Here is an 18,553-nt window from a genome sequence, read left to right on the forward strand (position 1 = left end):
ATACAGAATATTACATACTGGGGCTGGGGCTATAGCTCAGAGGTAGAATGCATAGAGGTATTATGTCCAACTACAACTAAAAACAATAAATACTTTTTAAAAATGTTAGACACAGGGTAGTCTTAGACCCTGAAGTGCATCCTTGTATCCTCAATGTGTCGGTGAACACCAGGTTAAGAACCCTTGCTTGAGTTAAAAAGGCACCTGTGTGGCATGCTTTTCACACTTTATCACCTTTAATTCACAAATAGCCCTATGATCTAGAGATTGTTATTGTCTCCATTTTGTGGATAAGGAAGCTGATTTTTTTCTTTTTTGGAGGGGGGAGGCACCCATAGGTGCATAACCACTGAGCTACATTCTGCAGCCCCTTTAATTTTTTTTGTTGTTGTTTTACACAGGATCTCCCCAAGTTGCTGAGGATGGCTTTGAATTTGCAATTCTCCTGCCTCAGCCTCCTGCCACAGCTTCAGCCTCTGCCTCCCAGCTACTGGGATTACAGGCAGGAAAGTTGATTTAAAAAAATTTTTTTTAGTTGTCAATGGACCTTTATTTTATTTATTTATATGCGTGGCTGAGAATCTAACCCAGTGCCTTACACGTGCTAGGCAAGTGCTCTGCCACTGAGCCACAACACAGCCCTAGGAAGCTGATTTTCAGAGTGAAATTTTTCTTGTCCAATGCTTCACTTCACATCTATTAAGTAACAGAGTTGAAGCTAGGATCTTTTCTTGATTCCGGAGACAATATTCTTTCTAGTAGGGCAGATTGAACTCAGGGACACTCAACCACTGAGTCACATCCCCAGACCTATTTTGTATCTTATTTAGAGACAGGGTCTCACTGAGTCGCTTAGTGTCTTGCTGTTGCTGAGGCTGACTTTGAACTTGCTAGCCTCCTGCCTCAGCCTTCCCAGCTGCTGGGATTATAGGTGTGCACCGCCCCAACCAGTGATGGCATTATCTTTTACAGAAAAGACAGCTAGAGTACCATAGTAAAAGTAAAAAATAGCAATAACAAAATGCTATTGAATCACAGTGGGGAGAAATGTTAATCTGACTGGGAAGAGGAAAATATATTGGAGGTGGTAACATTTGACCTAACTCTGAAGGATTTAAAAAAAAGAATTAATTTAGACCAGTTTTAGGTTCACAGCAATATTGAGCAGAAGTACAGAGAATTCCCGTACACCTCCCCCTACACGCATAATCTCCCCCATTATCAACATCCCTGCCCTAGAGTGGTGCATGTGGTGCATTTGTAACAAGTGATGAACTTACATTGACACAGCATTATCACCAAAAGCCTGGATTTTTTTTTTTTTTTGTCTGCTTGGGATGAATCCAGAGTCTTTCCATTTCCATTTCCATAGCAATGAATGAGAGTTCCTGTTGCTCCACATCCTTGCTAGCTTTGGTGTTGCCAGTATTCTGGATTTTTACCATTCTAATAGGTATGCAGGATTTTTAACTCACAGAAACTTAGGAGGTTAAACCTAGTCAGACCCAGACAGAGAGTAAACGCATAATGAGGTATATCCAGTGTGACTGGAGGTGATAGCAGCTTGCACTTTATCCTGAAGGCCATGAGTAATTTTTTATTTGTTTGTTTATTTTTTGCAGTACTGGGGACTGAATCTTGTGTATGCTAGGCAAGAACTCTACTGCTGAGCTACATACCCAGTCCTGTTTTACTTTTGAAACAGGGTGTCGCTTAGTTGTTGAGGCTGGGCTTGAACTTGTGATCCTTCTGCCTCAGCCTCCCAAGTAGCTGGGATTATAGGAGTGCACCACCATGCCCAGCCATAAGTAGCTATTGAAGTCTTTTGAGCTGGATAATGCCCTCTGTAGTGGGTTGAATGGCAACCTCCGAAAAGTTATTGTCCACTCAGAACCTGTGAATGTGACCTTCTTTGGCAAAAGGTAATTATGGTAAGGATCCAGATGAGAACATCCTGGATTAAGGTGGACCCTAAATCCAAAGACAAGTATCCTTAAAAGAGAAGAGAAGGGTAAAGGGGATATAGGGGAGAAGAGGTTATGTGAAGACAAAGGAGGAGGTTTGAGTAATGTGTCTACAAACCAAACAATGCTAAAATTTGCCAGCAACCACCAGAAGCTAAAAGAGGGGCATGAAACCTATTCTTCCTCAGAGCCTCCAGAAGGAACAAATTCTCAAAATGCCTTGATTTTAGACTTCTGTATCCCCGAATGTGAGAAAATAAATTCCAATTGTTTTAAGCTACCCAGTTTGGGGTAATTTGCTATGGAAGCCTTAGTGAACTAATATATCCTGGACCATATAATCCACTTTTCTTGAGACACCCAGTCAAGTGCTCTTTTCTTCCACCTGATGTCCTACCCCCTTTTCTGTCTGGTAAAATCACACTCATTCTTTCAGGTTCTGCTCAAAGAACACCTCTTGAGCAGAGCTTTCCTGAATTCCCCCTCCCCCTCCATCTTGGTAAATTTAGTTACTTCCTCTTCTGTGCTCACATACTTTGGAGTAAATGCACATCTATGTTATTGAACTTATTATGCCATATTGTGTTGTTTATGTCCTTTCTGCTTATCTATGTGCTTCTAGGATGATGAGGATGTTTTTTTTGTCCGTATATTCTCAGAATATAAGCACTGTGCCTGGCACGTATTAAAGACTCAATAAATGGTTGCCGGATAAACAATTTCTGTAAATAGCTTCTCCACTCAGCTCTGTTTGTGAGGAAGGTAAATCTGGCCACAGAATGGAGAATGGATTAGAAAGCAGAGAGCCTTTAGAAAGGAAGACCAGCTAGTGGGTTCCAGTAATAATCATGACTAGAGGTAATGAAAGGCTGATTTAGCACAGTGGCTGTGGTAATGGAAAGGAGGAAACTGCTGGGAGAAACACCACAGAAGCAGGGCTGATTGGATTCTCAGGGTCGGGTGGGGGGAGTTGAAGAGGATCCTGAGGTTTTAAGTCTGGGTGACTGAGAGGGTGATGGTATTGTTAACTCAGAGGGAAGACAGGAAGAGAAGCAGATTTGGAGGAAGATGAGGAGTCTGAAGCTAGTGTTGTTGATTCTCTATTTCTAAAGTCAGACCTGCTCACCAGTCTCCACAGGGACCCAGCTCAGGCAGCAGCTAAGGGTGGGTATTCTGGTTCAGATTAGGTCAGAGGAAAGACAGCTATATATGTGCCCGCGGGAGCCAAGACAGTATTTTCCATCCTCACAAGACAGTAGAGCTTTGATAGAGATTTAGGGGCAACTAAACCAAGGAAGGACTGTAGCATATGATGGTGGGGGGTGGTTCAGACCCTCCACTATAAAAGAAAATTAGAAGAAAGGTGGCTGGGAACAGTGGCAGTGGGGTGAACAGATCCTTCCCAGGATCTAGATGATCTGAGAATACTGAGTCTGTGACACCCAGCCTTAGTCACCACCTTTTATAGCAGCACCTGACTTCCCAGAAGACTTAGCTTGTCACTGAACACATTTGCCACACCCTCTGAAAAGCCCTGGTTTCTAAGGTTCTTTCCACCGGAAGCCATGATAGAAGGAAATGTGTGGGTGGGGAGGGGTAGAGCGGGTGAAGGGCCCAGGTTCCCGACACAGACTACACCCGGGAAACGAAGAGCAAGCACCATGTTGAAGCCATCATTGCCACTCAGATCCTTCTTATTCCTGCAGCTGCTTCTGCTGGGGGTGGGGCTGAACCCGGTTCTCACACCCAGTGGGAATGAAGACACCACAGCTGGTGGGAAATCTGGGACTAGAGGAGGTTGGTGGAGAAGGGGGTTATGGGAAGGGGCCATACAGAAATCTGGAACCTGACCAGTGGCTTTTACAACAATGTGGGCAGCATTGAAGAGTGGAGTGGGGAGGGCAAGGGAAGGGTACTCCACCTCACACTACTCCTTCTTCTAACTATCATTTCTTCTCTTTCCCTCCCCTACTCCCTTTTCTCCCCCACCTAGATCTCTTCCTGGCCTCTGTGAACCCCAGGTCCCTTAATGTTACCTCCCTGCCCTTACCAGAGATTCAGTGCTTTGTGTTTAATGTCGAGTACATGAATTGCACTTGGAACAGCAGCTCTGAGCCCTGGCCTACTAACCTGACTCTGCACTATTGGTATGAGAAGGGAAGAGGGGGTTTAACAGGGGAGAAAGAGGAGGCGGGTTGGATGAGAAGGACTGCATGGGGACCTAGAAAGAGGGTAGCCAGTCTCCCAGACAGCCCACTATTTTCTCATGGAATTTAAGTCAGTTCAGACTAGGCGAGGCTAGGCTGTAGTTAACTGCAGCACCTAGATTTGCCCCACCATTCCTCTTCCTTCCAACCTTTCTCTAGGTACAAGAACTCTGATAATAATAAAGTCCAGGAGTGTGGTCACTATATATTCTCAGAAGAGATCACTTCAGGCTGTTGGTTTCAAAAAGAGGAGATCTATCTCTATCAAACATTTGTTGTCCAGCTTCAGGACCCCAGGGAACCCAAGAGGCAGACTGAGTGGAAGCTAAAACTACAGAATCTGGGTAATTTGGAAAGAAGTGGTCAAGGGGCCATGAGTACTATTGGACATTGGAGTATGTGGAGTGGTGTTCTTTCCCCCATTGTTGTACATGGGCAGGAAGGAAGAGATACGGAGGGAATAGGGATAGGGCTAGGAGGAGGGATAAGGGGTACTATCTTCAAGATCCTGACTTGTCTAGGCCAGGGGAATGACCACACATACACACATATCTCCAGTGATCCCCTGGGCTCCAGAGAATCTAACACTTCAGAACCTGAGTGAATCCCAGCTAGAATTGAACTGGAACAGCAGCTACTTGAACCACTGTTTGGAGCATTTGGTGCAGTACCGAAGTAACCGGGATCGCAGCTGGACTGTGAGTGACTGGGGACATGAATGCAACAGCTAAGGTCAAGCAAGTATGGGATTAAGGATTCAATCAGCCAAATAGGAGCCCCTAATATCAAGCTCCTGTTCTTTGCCTCCCAGCTTCTCTGCCTACCACCCCCTTGGACTGCTTTCCCTATCATCACCAGTGAGTTTTCATTTAGGTTCTACTACCTGTAGGCTTCCTGATACTGGATAGACAAGTAAACAAAAGGAAGCCATTCAGGGGATCTGGAGGGGAGGCATTAGATTTAGGTCAGTAAAGGAAGCAAAGGAGCTTGAATAGTCAAGAGAGGAGGAAAGAAGTAGAATTGGGAAGAACCAGAACAGGGTTTCTTTAGAACGGGGAAGAACCAGAACTTGGAAGAACCAGAAGATGACACTGGATTGTAGGTAGAACTTTATTTTGATTCTCACTTCACCTTTCCCTCACTCTCTTTCTTTCCAAGGAACAACCAGTATATCACAGAAACAGCTTCTCCCTGCCTAGTGTGGATGGGCAGAAACTGTACACATTCCGGGTTCGAAGCCGCTTTAACCCACTCTGTGGAAGTGCTCAGCAATGGAGTGAATGGAGCCATCCAATCCACTGGGGGAGCAATACTTCAAAGGGTAAAATGGGCCCAATACATGACCTCAATACATGAGCCTGGCACCCTAGTCTTTCTAGCACGACTGTCTTATGCTTCTTATTCCTAAGCCCCCAAACTTGATGCCCCTCCTCCCCTCACTGTTCAACCTCAACCCCTAGGAAGCAAGTTTTTTTTTTCTGTGTAGGGTTGGGTCAATGTATCACCAGAGTAGGGGAGTGGATTGAGAAGGAGGCCAAAGGGTGCTCAAGGGGGACATGGAATGTGTAGGATTTCCCTACAGCATTCCAGAGAGCCTGCATGGTGAAGATGGCCTTGGAACCAGACTGACCCCTTTGATTCTGTTTCCTCATCTGTAAAATACAGATAGCGATTGTTTCTCCCTCTTAGGGGCTGTTGTGAGATTAAGTTCAGGGAGTGTGTTTAGCACAGTGCCTGGCACCCACATCATCGAGGTGCCACAAATGTAAGGTCCATTTTCCTTTCCTTTTTTCTTAGGGAATCCTTCGTCGTTTGCATTGGAGGCTGTGCTTATCCCCATTGGCTCCATGGGGTTGATTATTAGCCTCCTCTGTGTGTATTGCTGGCTGGAACGGTGAGATTTCAGGAAGATGCGGATAACTGGGAGTAGTAGAAAAGGTTATTTCAGGGTCTTCAGGAGTACAGAACAGGATAGTAAGGAATGAGAGATCACCCAAGAGGGCCTGGTGATGGGAGGAAGCTACAGGCACAGAAAACATGAAATCCCTTCCATCCATATAGGACAACTGGGAAAAGGGTAATGAAAGAGATTTAACCTATGCGTTCTTATTCTGGCTTGCTCCCCCACTCAGGACAATGCCTCGAATCCCCACCCTTAAGAACCTAGAGGATCTGGTCACTGAGTACCACGGGAACTTCTCGGTGAGAATGCTGTCATAAACATACTATAGTCTGTCAACTGCCAACTGCCTGCCAGCAAGATGGGTGGTGGGGGGGTTGGACAGAGTGAAGGGGGAGGGGAACCTGCACTAACTGTCAGGATGTGGCCGACCAAATGGGGGATGGGCTAAACAGAGAGAGACACACTGAAGAATAGATTATGGTGTGTGCGAGACAGATGGAAACAGTGGTATTGGGGGCTCAGGAGTCTGGGTGCCCCTTCTTTAAATCATAGTGATTTCAGACATCATGAGAGCTCCTTTTGGCACAGAGCCTGGGTCTTTTGCTTCCTGACCCTAACTGACCTCTGACCTGGAAATATTTGTCTCTAGGCCTGGAGTGGTGTGTCTAAGGGACTGGCTGAGAGTCTGCAGCCAGATTACAGTGAACGACTCTGCCTCGTCAGTGAGATTCCCCCAAAAGGAGGGGCCTTAGGAGAGGGACCTGGGGGCTCCCCAGCCAGCCAGCATAGCCCTTATTGGGCACCCCCATGTTATACCCTGAAGCCTGAAGCCCCAATGCCCTGACAGAACCCCAAGGTCCTGTAGCCTCAAATGATACTAACAATGTTCACTACCACTTCCTGTGGCTAATTTTGAATTCTGTTCCTCATGTAACTTAACTGTCCCTTCACTCAGTATCCCCTACTTTTGAATTGCCCCCTTATTATGTAAGTGTTTCTTATCTCCCCCAATCTGGCCCTTCCTTTTTATAGGACACTTTCTCCCTCTCTCCATCCCTTTGTCCATTCCCTCCCCTTTTCCACCTACCCTTCTATTGTTTCTGAATCAATGAGAAATAAAGTTTCTGTTGACAATCATCAAGAAGTCTGTCGTGGGGGTGGGGAGCAGGGGAAACATGGGATACAAGGAATGTGGGAGGCATGGTGCCGGATTAGGAAAAAGGAATAGTTGAGTCAAGTTGGGCAAGTGGTAGTGCTACAAATTTACTAAAAAGGAGTGCTGTTCTGAACACTTATTTTTCTCCATTTAGTTTTGGCACTCATTCCAGAGTCCAGTTTAGAGTTAGATTTGTCATGTTGCTCCCATTCCCCACAAATCTTTTATAGACCCACCTAAGTTCTCTCTTCACACCTACTGTACCTTCTGTTTCTGACCTCATAATCCCTCAACTACAGCCTCAGGCCCCACCCGTGGGGATACTGACTTCTGCCAATAGTTCTCTCTCCAGAGTCTGCCCAGCCTGGGCCTCCTCAGCCTATGAGGTCCATCTGTCCCTCTGGTCCCCCAACCCTATGGGCCCACTTGGCCCCCCAGGGCCTCTAGAACACTCTCGTTCTGCATGACTCATCAGGGTATTCTCTGAAGAGTGAGATGACCTTGAAAGCATGTTCATCTTCATCAAACATGGAGGTGAGGGGTCACACAAAGCTGTGGGTAGGGCGTGGGTAGGGTTGAAAGCAGTGGAGATCACAGAGATTGCATAACTAAAGAAGAGCCCGCATGCCCCATCCCATTTCTTCTCAGATAATCAGCAGTTTCTGGTCAATACCAATTGCTCTGTTTTCCCGTTGCTACATTACACTCGCAGTAAAGTGGGGTTGCGTAAAACAGGTGAGGAGATTTGGGAGGGGACTAAGGGCCAAGGGTCAGAAGCAGTAGGAGTATCTGTAGCCCCTAAATCCTCATTCTGATAAGAAGGGGTTTCCTCATATCCCTACAGCTTCCTCCAACTCATTCTGTGTAGGATCACTGGCCCCTTTTGCTTCTGCCTTCTGTCCTTAGCTGTCCCAATTACTCTGTGGCCTCCCTCCAGACACCATCGATTTGTGTGATGAATCGGGGACAATGAAGTTGCTTTTCCTGATGAAGACCCCTGGAGAATATGCCAGCAAATTCCTTACAGCTCGGGACACCTATTATGTTTGTAAGGTGGAGCGTGGGGCACCAGGTAGAGGCTTGGGAATATTACCCAGAGATAGAGCAAGACCTTCAAGATGGATCATGAATCTTGTCCTTAAAGTAGGGCACCTTCAATCAGACCTCAATTGACGATATCTAGTTTAGCCTAAGAAAAGGCACTGCCTCTATGACAATAGGTTATGTTCACAAATACTATGTCTCCCCACCTCAGCCTAGAGTCCATAACTTTCCCTTAGGTCCATACCTAAGGGGAGAAAATAAGGACACCAACTCAAGGTAGTGTTTAGTGTTAGAGTCCTAAAAGCTTGGGCTTCAGAGGGGTGGAAACTGGGTGACAAGGGCTAGGGATATAGCAGAAGGCTATGTTTACAGGAACCAAACTTGAGAATGCCTACAGAGCTTTTGTGCCCATTCTGAAGAATCCAGAACCTGAGCTACTTGGTAAGAAGTGTGATGGGGGAGGGAAGAATGTGGGGAATACTGTACATAGCTGTGTGATGGAGAATATAGGGTGGGACTAGTGTATGATGGAAAGTGAGTTCATAGGAGCCTAGGAAAAAGGGGCAAGGCCAGGTGTGGTGATGCACATCTATATTCCAAGCTACTCAGTTCCATAGCAGCCTGGGCAACTTAGTGAGTCCCTGTCTCAAAATAAAAAGGGCTGGGGATGTAGCTCAGTGCTTGCCTAGCATGCATAAGTCCCTGAATTCAATCCCCTAGTACCTCAAAAAAGGGGGTGGGGACAGGGTCTAGGTCCACTTTAGGAAATTTAAACCAGGTGGATATGTCACTTCCTCCTCCCCCCATGTCTCTGCCATCTTCTCTGTATATCTCCATATCACTACACCATCATTTCCATCTTAGGCCAGTTTACTCCAGCTGACCATTTGAAAGATGGGATGATGAGGTCTCTATTCCTCAGAGGCATGATTGTCTTTTCCTGTTTCCTAGATGCGCTGCGCACACAATGTGACTTCATGGAGAGGAGCCGAGTGAAAATGCTTAGAACCCTGGAAGCCAAGAAGGTCGCTCCAATTGAATCCACTGTGAATCTTCCAGTAAGACTCCCCAAACATGGCCCGCTCCAGCACTCCCCTCTCCCCACCAGACCGCTGAAGTTTTCTCCATCTTGGCCCCCTGGAATGGATTTCCTTTTCAAATCCTACACCTATGACCAAGACCTGACCCCCAACTTCTATTGTCTTCCCTTTGGCCCCAGTTTGTAGAAACCTCCCCTGCGGGGCCTCTTTGTTTATCTACTGACTTTCCCTTTCCAGTCCAAATCAGGAAGATCAGAAGAAGATGGGCCCCCTCCCACTCGTAGGGGCCCTCCCTTTAAGACCAGAGCAGACAATCTCGGTAGGAGGGATAAACATCGCTAACTCAATAAAGTGACCAAGTGAGAGCAGTAATTCTGGGTATGAAATTCCTGGAATTTAATGTGAAGTTCCTTTTTCAAGACAGACTCTTTCTCCCAATATCTGCACTAAGGCTTAAGTAGGCCCCAGGCCCCGGGGAGGGTGGACGGGATCGGCAGGAGAGGGCTGTTGCGAGCACATGGGTGGGGGTGAGGAAAGACCGAAGTCTGGTACAATGAGCCTTTGAGGGACGGAGTAGGGGGTGGGGTCTTCTCAAACCAGGCTACCTCCCCTTGGGAGGCCTATCTCGCAGCCCGCCTACTCCTGCTGGGGTTAGGTGTCCCTCCCCCACCATTCTCCACTACCTCCCAGGCTGAAATTCCCCCACCCCCACCTATCTGCCTCTGGGCAGTCCTTCCCGCCGCCCTTCGACTTACTTGCCCTTCGCCTTTCCCCCTCCCTCCCCCTTATCCAGGGGAGCAGCAAAGCAGCAGAAACCAGAGCTGTTTATAGGCATTTATTGAATTTATTCATTTATTGATTTGACACACTTCCCCACTCCAATCTAGCACATGATACAATCTGGGTAGGCCAGGCGCTGACACAGGAAATGATGGGAACCCACAGCAGGGGTGGGGGAGGGGACAATGCAAAGGGCACTGGGGGAGGGGCTGCTTTGGGGGCTGGGGTGGAGAAGGAGCCCCAGATGGCCTCCCTGGCAGGTGCTAGTAAACCTGATCCACATTCCCCCCATCCCTGCTCATTTCCCAGACCCTCAGCCAAGCTCCCCAGCTCCCCCTTCCCAGTTCCTCCCCTCCCCCCTGCCTGCTACCACACACACTTCCACATAACCCCTGTAGTCAGGGAAGGGGAAGAAGGGCAGGGACAGCTGTCAGGGGCCTTAAACAGGGAGGTCTCTGTACCTAACTTTACCACCCTAAATCCTTCCCTCCTTCTCTTCTCCCCCCTCCGAGGCCCCAAGCTAATTCCAGGCCTTCAATTCTTTCTCCCTCAGTATAGCACAAACCCACATTGGGGCATACAAGAGTGTGGCTGTACCCCAATACCACACTCTCCCAGGCACAAGTTGACAGACAAGGGAACATAGTTTAGGTTTTTCCCTGGGGAAAACTCCAACCTATTTATGCATAGATCCTTCTCTAGACCTGGTCCAAATGGGAGCTCTTATCCATCCATGTTCACTATTGCTCCCCACTTCTCCCCAACTTCCCCATGTCTCCTGTAGTATTGTCTGTAGTGTTTGTATCATGTCACTATGACAAAGCCTTCAGAAAGAAAGAAAAAGAAAAAGAAAAAAAAAGCACTCTCCCCAATCACTAGCACCTTGCCACTGTTAAAAATCTCTATATTTGTGTTTATATTTCTTTAAAAGTTTATAAAAAGCCTTTCTGTTATCTGTAGCCTTCCAAAGGTGATTGGCCTGGTGAGCCACTCCAGTGCTCAGACCTTGGCCCTTCTAGGTCCCCTGTTCCCCCCACCCACCCCACCCCACTGGCCCAAGGGGCCGTTGCATAAAATCTCCAGGCTCAACCTTGCCTGGCCCAGCTCAGATAAGACTCTCTACAAAAAATTCCTGCTCCCAAAGGCAGGGGTAAGGCCACTGGTGACTTCACATTTCCAACAGCATTGCTGGCCCCTGCTACAAAGCCTAGGGGTGGGTATGGGGGGAAGCTGAGGATGGCTCCTGAGAAAGGGCCTTACCCCCTAATTGGCACAGTGAGAATAAACCCTCTTCCCTTTCCCCCTCCCAGCCCCCCTCCCCCCATATTCCCCATCCGGGTAGCTTTATCTTTTTAATTTCCTCAACTGTGTGTGTGTTTGTGTGTGTGTGTGTGTGTGTGTCTGTGTGTGTGTGTGTGTGTGTGTGTGTGATCAGACCCCGCCCTAGCTCTAAAGCAGGGGTCCCAAATTCCTGGGGAGGACTCAAGGGAAAAGAGTGGATATAGACACGCCTAGCTCCACCTCTGAAGCAGGGGACAAAGCTTTCAGCCATGACTCAGGGATCTGTGGGAAGAAGAAATGGAGGACAAGGTAAGAGATTCATCTGGGGCAAGCCAACTTCCCACTGTTCACATTCACAGCAAGGAGAACTGAGAATCCCGCCTCCAAACACACCCCTTCTGTGCTGCCTTCTGTGGGTACTACTGAGGGGCCTGGAGGTCTCATTGAGAAACTGTCCCTCCAATGCAACATCTTCTCCAATTCTCCAGGAGCTCCATTTACCCCTTGTTCTATCTCTCTCCCTGGCTCAGATAATGGGATGAACTGGGCATCTAGGAGTGGGCATAGGTTTTGAGATGCTACAGTAAGTAATTAGGGGGTACCATACCTGGTTCAAAATTGAAGTCCAGTCCTTCACCCCCATCCATGAGGTCGCTGATGATGTTATCCATGTCACACTCCAGGTTCTCCATATACATATCAAGATCTAAATCCTGAGGCATTCTGTCTTGGCTTGAAGCTTCAGTAGGAGGTGTGAGCACAGGAGTTCCCAGAGCCTTGGGGATGGGAGCACCTCCCATGACTGGAGGTGGTGCCATCATAGGAAGGGTGGGAACCAGACTGCTCGGGCCTGGAGCCTCTAGGGGCTTGGGGCATAAGCCAACTCCTGTGGCCAGCTTACTGGAGGAAGGCATCCCCCCCAGCAACAAAAGTGTGGGAGCCTGGGATAGAATGGGATCTACCTGGGTCATGAGGACATCAGCTGGGGGTGGTGGAGTATCAGAAGTGAGCAGGGCCTCCAGAGACTGGGAGCTTGAGAAGCACCCTTCTGCTGACATGGGCCCCTCTGCTGGGCCGAAGAGAGAGGCGCCATAGGTGTGTAAGGGGCCAGGAACCCCAGGATGCTGCAAAGAGAAGCCAGAGAGACTGCTCCGAGATAGCAGGGAATGAGGAGATGTGAGATTGAGCCCATCTAGCAGCTCGAGATCTTCATTTAGGGTAGGAGGGACACCCCCTGCATAGCTGCTGACTGAGGCTGGTATCTCCTCCTCTGCCAGCACCTCAGACTCTGGCCTCATGGGGGACAGGCGGGTGCTGACAGTGCTAGCATTTGAACTGCTCCGTGGACGGAAGGCGGTCCACATATCGGCTTCTTCGCGATTTCGAGAGCAAGGGCTGCCTGACCACTTGGAGAAGTGGCCAATAGGGCTCGTTGGAGTGGCACCTTCGGGTGGAGCTGGCAGCACGGATGGTTTCTTCTTGGGGGCTTTGCTGCGGCCCCGGAGCAGCTTGCTGCTGCTATCCATAGAGGCAGCCCTGCGGCGGGGTGCCTTGCCACTCTTGCCTCCCTCGGGGTTCAGCATCCACCAAGAGCTCTTGCCGGTGGCCTCATTGTGAACCTTGATGAACTTGCTGTGCAAGGACAGGTTGTGGCGGATGGAATTCTGTAGGGGGCAGAGGCAGCAGGAAAAAGAGGCATGAGGTATGTGTAGGTCGGTGGCCAGTAATCTAGTCAAAGGGGAGGTGAGGACATAGCAGGTGGGGTGTCCCAGAGAATAAAAGAAAGTCAAATGTAAGGGGAAAACTGGCAGAGAAAGAGAGGGGAAGGAGACCATTCACAGTTCCCCCTAGGACAAGCAGCACAGTCTTTGCTCCAGACTTCTCTGCACAGGGAGCACCAGAGACAAAGTAACAACCTACTGGAGAGGGTCTGGTGCCATCCTGGAAAAGTCAGGCTCTGGTGGGTGCCTGGGGCTTGTGGAAATGGAGAAGCCTTACTCCTATTCCAACAAAAACTAGGTTCAGATAGGAAAAATCATTCCATAGGTTCTACCCTTTCCTTGAATGCAGGCTTACATGGCGATTACAGGACAGTGGCCATACCAGCCCAGGACTGACCCTTGCCCTGGGCCAGTTCTCTGAATAGGCTGAGGGACTGGAACTTCAGCACAGCTGCTGCTCCATTCTCCCCCACCCCACACTGGGCATTTGGGTCACCCAGCTCTCCATGGAATTGGAAGACACCCCCCTTTTTCTGAATCCCAACCTTATTTCTGCCAATAGGTGACATGAACCCTTTAACTACATTCACAAGGCACAATCTAACCCTCCTTCTTTTTCCCAGAAGGATCTCCTCTCTCTAAATTGTACTAGTTCATCAAGACCAAGCTTAAGTCCCACCTCTTTTATAAAAGTGGTTGCTTGACTTTGTCTATCAAATTTCGTATACAGTATTTTTAATCTGTTCCACACAATTTTACCCAGTCTATATTGTGTGGCTTATGATTTTGTGTAATAAGTCTCATCACGTGTAAGTGCCAAGGGCACTGACAGTCCCACAGCCCCCAATGGTGGCTCTTTAGAGCACCAGGCCCACAGTACGCTAAGCTCATAGTACAAAATCAATATTTGTTGCCTGATTGGTAGGTGGCCCTCCGGTGATGGTGGTGAGACTCCTTGAGGCTCTGTTGGCTCTAGAGTGCCATGGGTATTGGAAGCCATGTGTTTTCTCTTCCTCACTGGTGACGTTCTGCTAGGGATACATACTATCCCCCCCCCCCCCCAGCAGCCCAGGGAGCAAGATCCAGATTGGCAGCTTCTTGAGCCCCCATACAGCTTATTTTTACTGGTTGCCCCAGGCTAGTTAGAGCCAGTTTTGTCCCTCCCCCCCCCTCCTTCCCAACCTCCCTTCCCCCACTACTCCTCAGGAATTTGTGCATAATCTCTACCCTTAGGGGCATTTGACCTCCCACTAGGAGCTCTTTGGAAATTCTGGAGGAGCCTGAGAAGTGCTTGGAGCTTGGAGCAACCTGGAGGCTGAGGCTATGGACAGTCAGAAACCGCTCAAGTGTCTGACTGGTTCTCTAAGATAAGGAGACCCTTTGCCTGCAGAAGGATGCTTGAGCAGCTTTTTTATTTCAGGGCTCTTTAGCCAAATAACTTGACTCTCTGATACCCTGTCTTCATGACACTCCAAATACTCTGGCTGCACTGATGCTTCTAGCTCCTTCAAGTCTTGGGCTCTTAGTACCTGAGGACCACAGTGACTTCTGGCACCATGATTATCTCCTTTCTCTTTCTCTAACTTTGAGTCTACTGAGATGGCCCATTCCTTTTCCTACTACTTAGCACCTTTGAGGCCCATTTGTTCATCTCCTTTTCTTTAGACCTTGAAACTAGCAAGTGGGAGAGGTCCAAAGTGGGAGAGGTTAGAAACCCATAATTCTTGAGTGTTGGGGGGTTGGGAGGGGTGACTGATAATTGCTCCCCAAGCCACCTAACCTAAGCTTTCTTGTTCTAAGTTAAGTGCCGCCCCCTGGTGGGGTGGGAGTAACCTTGGCATGTCACCAGGGAAGTCAATTCAGGCATGAAACTTCCCCCTGGGAGCAGGGTGGGTGCCTCAGAAGCCCCACACTCAAGTCTCAATTGGTTTTGCAATCATTCCAATGAAAGCAAGCCCTGAGCTTCCTAGAGAAATATGATTTACAGTTAGACCTGAGTTCAAGTCCTCATTCTACTGATAGTAGATTTGTACTTTAATATCCTAATAAGTAGAATGTGGAATCTCAGAACTGCAGTGAAGATTAATAAAATGATTATTTTTGTGGTACTGGGAATTGAACCCAGGGGCACTCTACCAACTGAGCTTCATCCCAGTCCTTTACTTTGTTTTTGATACAGGGGACTTGCTAAATTGCCAAGGCTGGCCTTGAACTTGCAATCTTCCTGCCTCAGCCTCTGGAGTTGCTGGGATTACAGGCGTTCAACACTGTGCCCAGCTAAAATGAAAAATTTAAAAACTATTTTGTAAACTATAAAGCCCTATGCAAGTGTAAATCCTAAGGAGGAATATATTCCCACAGTATAACTAACAACTCATGGTTATTTCTTCTACCCTGGAAAATGAACCTAAGGGAAAAGAAAAACAGCTGTGTAGGCTGGGTCCAAGGAGGGGAGCTCTTTATGAGCTGAGACTGTGGCGTGGCAGTCTACCCAGAAATAGTGCCAAGGGTCTCAGTCAGCTGTCCTGTCTTCTGTTGTGTCCAGCCCCTATGCACACTGCACATCTGATCTCACAATCTTCCATACCTAGGGGAAGACACTCTGCTCATTCCTCCCTCTGTACTTTGTTGTATGCTGACCTCACCACCCACAGAGGTACAAGATGTCAGTTGGGGTAGAACCCCCCCCTTGTGATTAGAGTCCATATTTCCCAGGACAATTTTTTTCAGAGTATCTTGTGAGTTCTTTCCCCATAGTTTCTTCGTGGAAGGCCAAGGGAACTCCTAACCTTCAGCTCTAAAGTCAGAGCCCTATCTCCTTTTTTGTGAGTAATATTCCTCAACAGTAAATCAAAGACTTCCCCCCAAAGCTTGGATAGCCCCTTAGAAAGGACAGTTTATAGGCATCGTAGGGCACACTGAGGCAGGTTGCAGCTCACAGACCCTTTAGTGTGTTAGATCAGCTACCTTTCACCATGAATATAATCTTTTAAACTTTTGCCACCCACTCCCTCCAGCAATCCCAGAAGAGTACCTCTACATTGAGTTACTGGGAGGCAAGCAGGGAATCCAAGTAATCCCACAGGAATGGGAGAAAAGGTGTTGGGGTGGAGGTGGGGGAGGAGGAAAGGCTAGGTTGAATCCACACAGTTCCTTCTGCACATAGGATAAAGACTTCTCTGTGGGAATAAGTGTTTGGGGCAGCCCAAGCCAAAGTGCTGGGAGTGTTGAGCAGGGAGTAGAGAATTTGATTTTCTCCAGGCAGGGACAGTGTCTTAATTCATCTGCGATTCTCCAGCATCAAGCTGAGTGTGGCATATACTATGTACTAAGTAAATGTTTGTCTAACTTAAGATTGAAGGTGGATCTCTGGGCTTCCCAAAGGGGTGGGGTGGGATGGTAAAAGGGGCCTCAGAGTAGGAGGTAGAGGTCTAAGAGGCCCAGGGGTAGGTAGACAGAGGTAAGGGGGTCATAGTTACCTTCCATCCTGCTGAACTGTTGCTGTCACCCTTGTCCTTGAAGTAGGGCACCGTGCGGACCATCCACTCATAGATCTGGGCGAGTGTCAGTCGCTTCTCCGGGGCGCTCTCAATGGCCTGGCTGATGAGTTCTGCATATGACTGATTTCCCCAGGCATTCCGGCGGGAGCCTCCCTTCCGAGGACCTGTTACAGCCCCCAGGATCCCCGGCTGGGGGCCCCCTGCCGGCTCTGGGAGCCGCGAGGGCAACAGGATCGGCTCTGAGTGCCCCTCCGTGTGTACCTTCTCTCCCAGACCTGGCTCCACCTCGGGCGGTTCGGAGGGCTTGGTAGTGGGCTCTGGTCTAGGAAGGGGCCAGGTGCAGGAACGGGGACGGCTCTGGGGTTCGAAGTCGGGATCGAGGTCTACGATCGCAGCAGCCTCTGTGGCTGAATTCTTATTCCCTGGATCCATACGTGGAGTCGGACCTCCGCGACTCAGCGTTCAGTAAAGCCTGCCACAATCCCTCACCATGCCTCCCCCCAGGGGGGAAGCACCGAGGGTCAGGAGGCACATTCCTGCCAGTCCCCAAAAAGTCAGGAACTTCTCCCTCGCCCCAGGACGCTAGCCCCTAAACTGTCCCTTCCACAGTTCTCCGATCCTCTTCCCGACTACAGCGTGCAGCCTCTGAGCTCTTTGCTGAGACACCACCTGTAACCTCCGCCTAGAGAAGACACTTTTTCTCCAACCTCTCACTCAGCTTCCTGCTCTTTTAAACCTGAGACACAGTATCCCCTCATACATCGCGCTCCCATCACCGAACGTCTCCTCAGCCGCAGTTCCCTCCCCCTTTTAAGTTGCTGCCCCCCGGACACTCCTCCCAAATTTCCTCCACCCGGATCACTGCCCTCCCCCACGCCCCGCTCCCCCGCGTCACTTGCCCCTCCCCTGACTCCCCCTCCCCCCGCCTCTTCCCTTCTCGCCACTCTTAATAGGGTCAAGGTTCTTGTGGCCCCAGCCTCCCTTATTCCTGCACCGATTCCCCTATCAACCCCCCCCACCCCCCGCCCCCCGGGTTTCCCTTTTGTTTTGCTCCAAGCAGCAGCCCCCGCCTGACGTCTCTGTTTACCACTCGCCGGGGCAGCCATCTGCGCACGCGCCTGGAGAGCCAGTTGGGAAACCGAGTTCTTCAGTCGTGCCACCCTGGTCAGTCTGAGGACTACATCTCCCGTCCTACCTCGGGACCAGGAGCCCGGTACAGGCGGCCGGAGAGCAGCGTGGCAGGATATGGGGAGGTGGAACTTTAATTATTAGAGGTCGTCGCGGACTCTCTTTCTTTTCTTAAAAATTATTTTCCTCCTCACCTCGCTTTCTACCCACTTCCTTGGAATTTGGGGTCGCCTAAGTGAACGTGTTGATAGATGCTGGACCTTTCCCTCCAGTTAAGAGGGAGCAAAAGGAGAAAGAAAATCTCTACAAGAAGCAGAAAACCGAAAAGAAGAAGCCAGAACTGACTAGAAAATAAGTTGTATGCACGTTGAGGACTTGGGTGGGGGACTTATGTAACATAAACAAATGGTTAGCTGATGGTGGTGGTCTCTCCTGTCCCCCTCCACCTCCGTACGCAGTTTACACCGACAGTGAGGTCTTTCTGTTTCCTCCCACCGGTTCCCCTGAGCTGCCTTTGAATATCGACATTTTTTCTGGTTCTCATATTCAACGGCTTCGCTTCTCATTCAACAGGTCCCAAACGGAACTTTTTATCTGTTCCTGCACCCACACCCCTATCCTCTGGCTCTCCTTAACCTGTGAATTTGGTTAGTGGTTGTCCTGGTCTACCAAGTCTCCCAAGCTAGACTGATTTTGTCTTTTCATCTGCCTAACTTGCTATAATCCAAATCCCAGTTGGAAACCTTATTTATAACTGGATTTAAATTGCAACATCATCTTAATTGAACCTCCTTCCACCAGTCTTTCCCCTCACTACAACATGCTTTTA

At 48.9% G+C, this 18,553-nt stretch overlaps 3 protein-coding genes across 4 annotated transcripts; 2 read left to right on the top strand and 1 right to left on the bottom strand.

Annotated features, from left to right (window-relative positions):
* Positions 1 to 3,595: 3,595 nt before the first annotated feature.
* On the top strand, positions 3,596 to 7,171 carry IL2RG (interleukin 2 receptor subunit gamma). The gene is made up of 8 exons (XM_081277627.1): positions 3,596 to 3,761; positions 3,958 to 4,111; positions 4,331 to 4,515; positions 4,730 to 4,869; positions 5,330 to 5,492; positions 5,969 to 6,065; positions 6,304 to 6,373; positions 6,724 to 7,171. Exons 1-8 carry the CDS (start codon positions 3,626 to 3,628, stop codon positions 6,916 to 6,918), a joined length of 1,140 nt encoding a protein of 379 aa, XP_081133753.1. The 5' UTR covers positions 3,596 to 3,625; the 3' UTR covers positions 6,919 to 7,171.
* A 568-nt stretch (positions 7,172 to 7,739) lies between these two features.
* Positions 7,740 to 9,656, top strand: LOC308639642 (uncharacterized protein CXorf65 homolog; the record flags this gene model as incomplete). Its single annotated transcript, XM_081277917.1, has 6 exons — positions 7,740 to 7,764; positions 7,879 to 7,965; positions 8,168 to 8,302; positions 8,647 to 8,715; positions 9,226 to 9,332; positions 9,552 to 9,656. 6 exons carry the CDS (start codon positions 7,740 to 7,742, stop codon positions 9,654 to 9,656), a joined length of 528 nt encoding a protein of 175 aa, XP_081134043.1.
* Positions 9,657 to 10,130: 474 nt separating this feature from the next.
* On the bottom strand, positions 10,131 to 17,525 carry FOXO4 (forkhead box O4). 2 transcript variants are annotated; one of them, XM_081276591.1, is made up of 4 exons: positions 16,576 to 17,509; positions 12,338 to 13,039; positions 11,983 to 12,151; positions 10,131 to 11,657 (listed from the first exon to the last, which is right to left on the bottom strand). In XM_081276591.1, the coding sequence occupies exons 1-4, from the start codon at positions 17,026 to 17,028 to the stop codon at positions 11,650 to 11,652; spliced, it is 1,332 nt and encodes a 443-aa protein (XP_081132717.1). In that variant the 5' UTR covers positions 17,029 to 17,509; the 3' UTR covers positions 10,131 to 11,649. The 2 variants fall into 2 exon arrangements, with proteins under 2 accessions (XP_081132717.1, XP_081132716.1); XM_081276590.1 differs by having other exon boundaries at positions 11,983 to 13,039; positions 16,576 to 17,525.
* Between the last annotated feature and the right edge of the window lie 1,028 nt (positions 17,526 to 18,553).

This window comes from Spermophilus citellus, assembly GCF_964194105.1.
Source record: "Spermophilus citellus genome assembly, chromosome: X".
In the NCBI taxonomy this organism is placed as follows: Eukaryota; Metazoa; Chordata; class Mammalia; order Rodentia; family Sciuridae; genus Spermophilus; species Spermophilus citellus.